Below are 9,077 nucleotides of genomic sequence, written 5' to 3' on the forward strand. Positions count from 1 at the left end.
CAGCTGACAACTCTTTAACTATTACTATTTAGCTGGTCCTAGTTGAAGAATGAATGCGGGTGTGAGAAGACTGTGTTAGGATAAGTGTAAGGATAACTATTAGGATAAGTAGGATAAGATTAAGGATTAATGTTTTAACACTGGAATTCACCCTTTGAAGCGGAGGGAGTTAGCTAGTGCTGAGTTGCAATTGTTGTATAACGGAGGTGTTCCCTCCACCTGCTTAGGCTTTAATGAGAGCTGAAGGGTACGGGACCTGAGGCTGTAGCCTGATAGCACGAGTTTGTCATTAAATATTTTGTACTCAACAGATATCCTTGCAGAAAGGAAATCTGCCTTATGAAAGGTTTGTATTATTTCTTTCCTATGTTTCCTAGACACAATGACAGAAATAGTTGTAAGCACATAGAAATACCTTGGTTCCCAGTGTATGTGTCATTCACATCCAAACCAGAGACTTTAAGGCAAAATGGTTTACTTTTGAGAAGGTGGCCAGGAAAGGGTCCCGTACAGAAGCTTGCTGCCTAGCTTGCTTTTTATGATTCCCTCCTGTGGTATCAACCATGCAGGCTGTGCTTTTAGTTTCATCTGCTGGATCTCATTTTGCAAATTCTCACGTGAACATGCCTTACTGCTGTGTTTATTTTTACCAATGCTGCTGTAGTTTCCGGAGTAAAGTGTAGTTGGGTAATTGGGGGAAAAAAACCCAGATTTTCTAATGTCATGAAGCTTTTGCTACAGTATGTTGATTAAAACTGGAGAATATTGTTGAACTTGTGCTCCTAGTAAAGTGTACATTAAGAAAAATGTCATAGTTGTTTTTAATTACTTGTTCTCATTGCTGTAGACTAGCCCCTCCCCTACTTTAATGACTGTCAAATATCATTGAAAGCTCCAAAGGTCCTCACTGTTACGTTCCAGCGTTTGTTTAGAATGCTTAACATCTCTCAGGAGCTTCTGAAATGTGGTATTTTTATTTTGTGTTTTCCTTTGGTTTTAATTCTTAAATGATCCCTCTTTTCAGATTTCAAATTATAATCTATTTCCTGATGCATTGCTGACGCCCCGTGAGCCATGTCAGAAGTACTTCCAGGTCAGATGCCCTTTAAAAGATTCTGCTATGCAAATATGTGAAACTTTTCTCCTCTTTCTTCCTTCTTCTTCCCAGGCCCATATTTCGCTTCCATTTTCACTTATACATGAAAAAGAGCAAGCACTTTCTTTTCTTAACAGTGCCTTTTTGAATAAACTCTCTATTCAGCTTTTTAAAAACTATTCCTATAGACAGTGCAACGCAAAAAAGTCTTATTAGCTGTAGAGACAAATAGGTCATGCACTGTTTTCTGTTTACAATGGCATTTTCTCTCTCCTTCTAGCTCTGTAGGTTTTATGACAAGATTGAAAAACATCGGTAAAAGCCATTCAAATAATAGTGTTATCTGTATGATTATGACGCTCAGAAAATTGGGACTGCTTTGTGTTAAACACATTATAGTGGTGAACATATATTAATCTATATTAGGTAGGTATGTTTCTAAATGTTAGAAGTATGCAGTTGAGACTGATTTGTTTTAAAAAGCAAACAAGCTAAAATCATTAATGAAATGCTGTGACAGGTCTTCTACCTACTTAAGTGCTGTCTTTAAGTACCAGCATTTTATTAATATGCTATTATTCCCAGTAATGATAACGTCCTAATTATTATTAGTTTTTTACTGGAGTCCAATATTTTTTATTGTAATACCCTATTTTTACTTGCTTATAACTTACCACTGTTCACCTGCTTTAGCTGAGAATACACGTATCAACCCAGTGATTCCTGGTCTGCTTGTGCATTTGTGTTTGCTTTTCAGCAGAAGGCAGAGGAGCTGAGAAGAGGGCGCTCTGTGCCAGTAGCGTTGTCCTTGCTGGTGACCAGGCAGAGTGAGGAGCTGCCTGAGCAGGGGGGGACGGGGTCTGCCTGCAGCGGGGTGCCTGGGTGCAGGACCCCGGCACGGGGTGTTGGTGAGCACCAGTCTGTGTTAGGTACCCCTGCGGCAAGGGAGGTGGGGTCGGTGGGAGAGACAAAATAAAAGATAGGGGAAGCCAGCGATTGGAATTTCGGTCTTGAAATTACAGGCACAAGAAAAAGTTGCATTTCCTTGAAGTTTTGATTAGAAAGTTGGGATGTGCTTCCTCTGGGAAAAGTGACATGTTCTGAGCACCACTCTGTCCTGTATAAAGGAGGAAGGACAGGCCATGGCTCTTCTTCCTTATGTCATTCTGCTACGCAATCTAGGGTGGTTTTTCAGTGCATTTAAGCATTTCCTTGCATTCAAACATTTTCCAGCACTTTTGTTATTCCTGAATTCTGCCCTTGAGATGCAAGACCTGCGCCTTCGCATCTGTATTTCTTATTCTCTTTTTGCCTCTTTTGTTGCTTCCCTTTTTCCCACCTTTATACCTGTTTCTGAGAGTGGAGGGATGGTGGCTGCACAGAGCCCAGCTGGGAGTGCAGAGTGACGGCCAGCAAGCAGGTGCCCATCCATTGAGAGTACAGCCTGCTCCTCTTTGTGTGTGCCTCCTGGTACTGGTTGCATGTGCATTGATATGATCAACAGATCATTTGAAAGGGGGTGAGGAAGGGAGGTGGTGTCTAGTGAAAGGTCCATTTTGACATTCTTTTTTGCTTATGACGACAGATCATACACCGACCCAACCTAGAACCCAAATTGCAAACACTGCTTGGGTCACAAAGGCTTCTGGAGGCTTTGGCCCAGTCATTGATCAATGTGCCAATGTTCATCATAAATCCATCAGGGAGCTTTATCAAGCAGATTAGTAAAACATAATACATTTTGTTTCGATGTCCTTGTTCTTACAATATTTTTGATAAATGAAATGCTAATGGCAGGAGAGTGGCTAAAGATAATCTGGCAGGGAGATACTTAAGCTTTATCTGGGAAGATTATTTTTTTAAGAAATTTGTTCATTGGTAAAAATAGTGGCAAACATTGCATGAAGCAGCTCACTTGTAACAAAGAACAAGAATAAATTTCAGTCTTGCTCCAGATTGTGGCAGTTCTATTTATTGATGAGAAAAAAAAAATGCTTGTTTTAAGTTGCTGAAGCATAAAGTGAGATGTAAGCTAGTGAAATCTGTAGATACTGTGCAGTTCCTTAAGTTCTGAAGGTCAGGCAGTGGGTCAAAATTATCCTGCCCTATTAATTTATTTTTTATGTGACTTCCAGATTGTTAGACTTTTAACTGACTCAGAAAAAATACAAAGCAGCCATTCCATAAGCACAGGCCACTTCATGTTTTTAGATTAAAACATGTGCTTTGGTAACATTATGTTGGATCAGATGTGACCTTGCTTGCATTAGTCTTGGTTGTTTTTAGGCAAGATGCAGAAAGCAACATTTATTAATGTATTTGAGAAGTACTTTTACAAAGTTCCTTTACATAATGTGACAGTAGTGTTTTAGTAGTCTTTTGTGCCAAAAGCTGAAATTGTCTATGGGATGTTTGTTGACTGTTACCTAAGCTGATGGCTTTTGCACAATGTGCGTAGGGTGATCTGTCTTCTGAAGAACTTGCTGTTGGTCTAGACTGACTGACTGGTGCTTGAGGAAATGGCAGACATGAAAATTTGTAAAATTTAGTTTAAACTCCATTTTGAACAAGGTTTAGAAGTTGTTCTAGGTGGGTAATTCGGGGAACAAAGAGTATACTTGGTCTGCTTGATTTTTAAATGAACCAGAGTGATACGGTTGGAAGTGTGCAGCTTTGACAGCACATCAAAGAGAAGGGAACACTAGCAACTCTGCGTGCATTTAGGCAATGTTGTCAAGTGCTCCTTTTCCCTCTGTGTTTATGTATATGTTCTTTTAAAATCCATATATTTAATCTCTTGTAAATCTGTACAGCAGTCACTTCTGTCATATATCAAATATACAGGGATGCAGCACAACTCAGCTGGAATGATCTGTCATCGGCTAGCTCAATTTATAGCTTTTCATTCCGGGATAAGCCCCAGATACGTTTTTATGTGCAATATAAGCAGTTGCTGATATCTGAGAATTAGGAACAACAGAAAGGCTGTTTCATGCTGTGGCAGGTGGGAGTGATTTATTAATTGGCCTCTCATTTGGTTCCCAGGTGTCAGACAACAGTGACTACTACAGTATGTAAACTGAGGTGTTCATGGAGTATTTGCAGATTAGTGGGAGCCATAAATAGGCAGTGCAGGAACAAATGATAGTTGTTTTTTAAAAAAATACACTTTTTATCATTTTTTTCATAGTCTACAAACTTAATAGTTTTCAAAATGTGAACTGTGCCCCTGGCTAATAAAATCAGAAACTTGTCTACAGGTAGACAAAAGAATGATTTCGTTTAACTGTGGAATATGTGTGCTTTGCCCTAGGATGTATGTTTTATCCTTAAGTTTGCACTCTGTGAGCTGTAGAAACAGTGACCCATCTTCCGCTCTGGAGCAGCCCTTTTTTAAAGCTGATTGAATTAGAGCCAGATATTTTGTCAAGGGATTTCTCCCCCCACAATCAAATACAGTATTGTGAAATATTGTGCTTGTATTCCCTGCTTTCTGACCCTCTACTTCCAAAAAGACAAAGTTCTTTTTTTTAAAAAAAAAAAAAAAAAAAAAAAAAAAAAAGACCAGAGAAAATGCAGGTGTTAAGAGGCAACAGCTGACTGGCCAGTCAGGCTTAAAATTAACAGTACTTCAGTTCTACCCTGGATGAAAAAGGGGCAGCATCTGCCTGTGGTCTACTTAGAAATTTCTCAAATTTTCTGCTTCTTAATGATGAATACTCAAGGAGTTCTTCCCCTCCTCCTTGTTGGAGGTAGAGGTGAAATACTAAAATGAAATGATGGTAAGGACGACTTCTGAACTCCCAGGCATTTGCAAAGTGTGCCTCCCTAAGCCTGCCTGCAATAGAATCAGACGAGAAAAGAAAGCCTTAAAACTGCCTTGTATAGGGTCAAGCTTTCTGCTTTTTCTTGGCTTCATAGTCCTGATGATTTATCTATATTTTTCTGCCTCTGTTTTTCCTTATTTAATAAGCTAAGCTTTTATCTATTCTCTCACCCACTTAGGTTGTGGTAGTTTTCTTACTATAAAACAATCATGTAAAGTGCCACATCCCTTTACTAGAAGCCCTACCAAAATAGTGTGTATAATGCATGTGTTTCACAACTGTTTCTTTTGCTTTTCTAGTCGATTCCGGTGTGGACGCATTGGCAGTGTTTATGGCAAGCAGCAGCACGACGGACGTTGTGAACCGCAACAACCCCGCCACCCCGCCGAACACCCTTAACCTCCGCTCCTCTCATAATGAACTTCTGAATGCAGAAATTAGGCACACGGAGACCAAGAACAGCACTCCTCCGAAATGCAGGAAAAAATACGCGCTGACTAACATTCAGACAGCCATGGGTCTTTCCGATCCAGCAGCACAGCCCCTTCTGGGGAACAGCTCTGCCAATATAAAGCTGGTGAAGAATGGGGAAAACCAGCTTAGGAAAGCTGCCGAGCAGGGACAGCAGGATCCCAACAAAAACCTCAGTACCACTGCGGGCATAAACATAACTTCTGAGAAGTCTGAAGGCAAAGAGCTGATCCCACAGGATTCCTCTGGCTGTGAAATATTACCCTCGCAGCCAAGGAGGACCAAGAGCTTCCTGAATTACTATGCAGATCTGGAGACATCTGCTAGAGAGCTAGAGCAGAGTTTTGTTGCAATGGAAGATAAATCTGCACACAGCAACAGCCAGGCTTCTACCGTTATTGTCAATGGGGAAGTCCTGCCCCGGAAACAAAACAAGCTGTCAAGCCCAGAGGATGGCCAAGTTGCCACAGTGTCGTCAAGCCCTGAGACTAAGAAAGACCACCCAAAAACTGGGGCCAAAACAGATTGTGCCCTCCATAGGATTCAAAACCTGGCCCCAAGCGATGAGGACTCCAGCTGGACTACGTTGTCCCAGGACAGCGCCTCACCCAGCTCGCCCGACGAAACAGGTATGCAGCCACTATTTTAGAAATGCTTCGCTTAACTCCTTGCCACTGGCAGCTGGGAGGAGAGAGATGATTTAGCGGTGCTTCAGTGGGGAAGTGGATTGCATCAAAACACAAGTGCTGGGCTTGCACGCAGCTCCTTGTCTGTTTGGGAATGCTTGGCAGCCTCCTACTTGGTCCTAAGAGGCTTTAGTACTGCTTTAGGAAAGGCACCAGCAAATGCTATAGACAGGGTCCTAAATATATCCTACTTCCACCTTTTGCTAGTTTAGAAATAGTTGCTCTTCACTAATCAATGGGTACGTGTTGTGAGAAGTACATGATTGTCTGGAGATGCTGAACTACTGATAGCTGCCTACACACAGCAAACAGACTTTTCTGAGCAATGATTTTTAGGTTCAGCAAAAAATTTTATTTTTCTAATTCAGATCTTTGTGAGTGTCCTTCCTCCACCCCCAGTCATTTGATGATATTCTTTTATTTTAAAAGAAGTCCTCACAAACCTTGGGTCATTTAATTCTGTGGGTTTTTTCTTTGTGCAGCAGTTCCATACAGTAACGCAGAAGCTGAAACCATAACATTTCATATTTTGGAAGCCTGGGCTCATCAATTATTTGAACAGTAATGATGATGTCTGCACTGGCTCTGTTGTGATTTACAACACATCTCTATTATTTTTAAAACTCTAGAGATCTCATTTACTCTAGTTAATGGACTTTGTCACTTCTTTATATCCAAGGCAGTATATAAAGGTACAACTTTGTCAGGATGCGGGGAGGGGATCCAATTCTCAAGGGTGACGTGGGGCTAAAGAAGTTTGCCATATATTGCTTGTATTTTAAATGATTTCATTATTACAGCACTGAGATTATATGCTGTTTGGAGGCTGCTGTGGTCCAGATCCACAGCTGCACCACATGTCAGTCGTTCATGATTATGACTATAGTGATTTGTATTGTGTAGGGATTTTTAAAATCACAAGCGGAAATCCCCACTATGTGGCATATAATGGATCTTCTGATCTTCTTTTTAATATGTAACAAACCTTTGCTGTTAAGAGAGGAAATTTTCATGAAGTCACCTCTTCACACGAGAAATGAAAAAGTTTTCAGTTTAGTAAAACTGCCATTCAAATTAATATTATTTCTCGGGATACTTGATATAATATGTGTGACATCACTGATAACATTTTCTGGAGAAACTATCAATAGGAGGTATTTAGTTAACTTAATGTGGAGCTTGTTGGCTCCTTCTGTCTTTGTACTTGCCCCAGGTTTGGCAATGAGAAACTGTGGGTGGAAAATTTATACTGAGTGAAAACTAAATCAGAGTAATTCCAAGTGGTCTAAATAAATACGGGTGGCCTAAGATGCTAAGAGCTAGCATAAGTTTTTTGTTTCTTTTTAAGTAATGTGTTTAAAATTTTCTTCCCACATGTGTATTGCTACTGTATGGTATATGAGCTCTTTCAGCACTCTGGAAGGGGGAGAGTTTTGAGGTGTTGGCAAGTTTGCTTATTTTTTAAGTAATCAGGTGTTAGCTGAGCTGTGGTTTGTTTGCATTTTCCCCTGCTGAGTATCAGGGGGGTTCCTCATTTAAAAAATAATAAAAAAAAAATAATCCATTAATAAAGCCCTTAGGGCTCACCAGTCCCCTAAAGCAGAATAAAGGGCTTTTTAAAATTCTATGCTACCTTCACCATATTAGCAACCAATGTGTTATAAACAGACAGTTACAGAAAAGCAGATGTCCAGATATCTGACTTCAGTCTCTATAAGAAAAGAGTTAAAAATAAACAGAAAGCCCTAGGAAACATCAAAATTACCTTTCAAGATAAAAGTGGTAGAGGTGCTTCTTTTTCATCCCAGTGGTTATTGTCAGGGAGCACTGAGTAGGGCATAGGACCTGTCGTACTGGATTGGATAGCTGGTTTTAAGATGCCTGTATATATAAATATTCATGGATTCTAAAAACATCCAACTATTGCAACTTGCAACAAACTGACATCCGTCTTTTAGGATTATTGGCTATCTTGAATTTCCTTCTACCCTGATAAAATTGTTTCAGTATGTGTTTCCAGTTTCTTCCCAAAATGGACTAGCAATTGATACAACAAGACAACTGAGAAATAAAATGTCAAGCTGCCGTTGGTGCCAGGATGTTTTTTGGACATGATAAAACAGGCCAGTTTCTCAGGCTCCCCTGCAGCTCCTTCTGGGAGGCTGAAAAGGGGGGTGCAAAAACCAATGCTGCCAGTGTAGAAAAAAGCAGAAATCGGAAGTGGTGCAAATACCTCCAGAGCGTGTCCAGAGAAGGGCAGTGAAGCTGGTGAGGGGTCTGGAGCGCAAGTCTTATGAGGAGCGGCTGAGGGACCTGGGCTTGCTTAGCCTGGAGAAGAGGAGGCTGAGGGGAGACCTTACTGGTCTCTACAGCTGCCTGAAAGGAGGTTGTAGTGAGGTGGGTTTTGGTCTCTTCTCCCTGGTAAGAAGTGACATGGCAAGAGGAAATGGCCTCAGGCTGCACCAGGGCAGGTTTTGATTGGATATTATGAAAAATGTCTTCCCCAAAATGGTTGTCAAGCATTGGAATGAGCTGCCCAGGGAAGTAGCCGAGTCCACATCCCTGGAGGTATTTGAGAGATGTGTAGACGTGGTTCTTGGGCACATGGTTTAGTGGTAGACTTGGCAGCATTAGGTTTATGGTTTGGACTCAATGGTCTTAAAGGTCTTTTCCAGCTTAAATGATTCTGTTATTCTAAGTTCCTCTATCTCTTGAGATTGCCTGATCTGTTTTAAACATCCCTTCAGTGGAGATGTTGCCCCTACCTGCTCAGGCCATCTGCTCGAGAGGCATGTGGTGCTTTCCCCTGCGGTAGATATTTCCAGTCTTTTTAGTGTAATCTTTCATTTCTTGTTGTCCCTATGCACTAGCATGGATGAAGGGAAGCCCTTCCGACTGGGGAGTCATGCCGTGAGCCCTGGTGGTACTCATCCTGGAGGTGTGAGATTCTGGGCATGACCAGGGCTTCTGGCTGCCACTGCATCTGGGTGGGAGGGG

The 9,077-nt window shown here is 41.2% G+C and overlaps 1 protein-coding gene across 7 annotated transcripts in view; it reads left to right on the plus strand.

Annotated features, from left to right (window-relative positions):
* The first annotated feature begins 1,074 nt into the window (after window positions 1-1,074).
* The window catches only part of APBB2 (amyloid beta precursor protein binding family B member 2), a 107,348-nt gene continuing 99,345 nt past the window's right edge, over window positions 1,075-9,077 (plus strand). For all 7 annotated transcript variants that reach the window (XM_009641253.1, XM_009641254.1, XM_009641255.1 and 4 more), the window contains exons 1-2: window positions 1,075-1,093; window positions 5,223-6,023. In XM_009641253.1, the coding sequence (XP_009639548.1) occupies window positions 1,075-1,093; window positions 5,223-6,023 (820 nt within the window). The remainder of the gene's footprint in view (window positions 1,094-5,222; window positions 6,024-9,077) is intronic.

This window comes from Egretta garzetta, unplaced genomic scaffold (genome assembly GCF_000687185.1).
Source record: "Egretta garzetta isolate BGI_Z169 unplaced genomic scaffold, ASM68718v1 scaffold256, whole genome shotgun sequence".
Taxonomy (NCBI): Eukaryota; Metazoa; Chordata; class Aves; order Pelecaniformes; family Ardeidae; genus Egretta; species Egretta garzetta.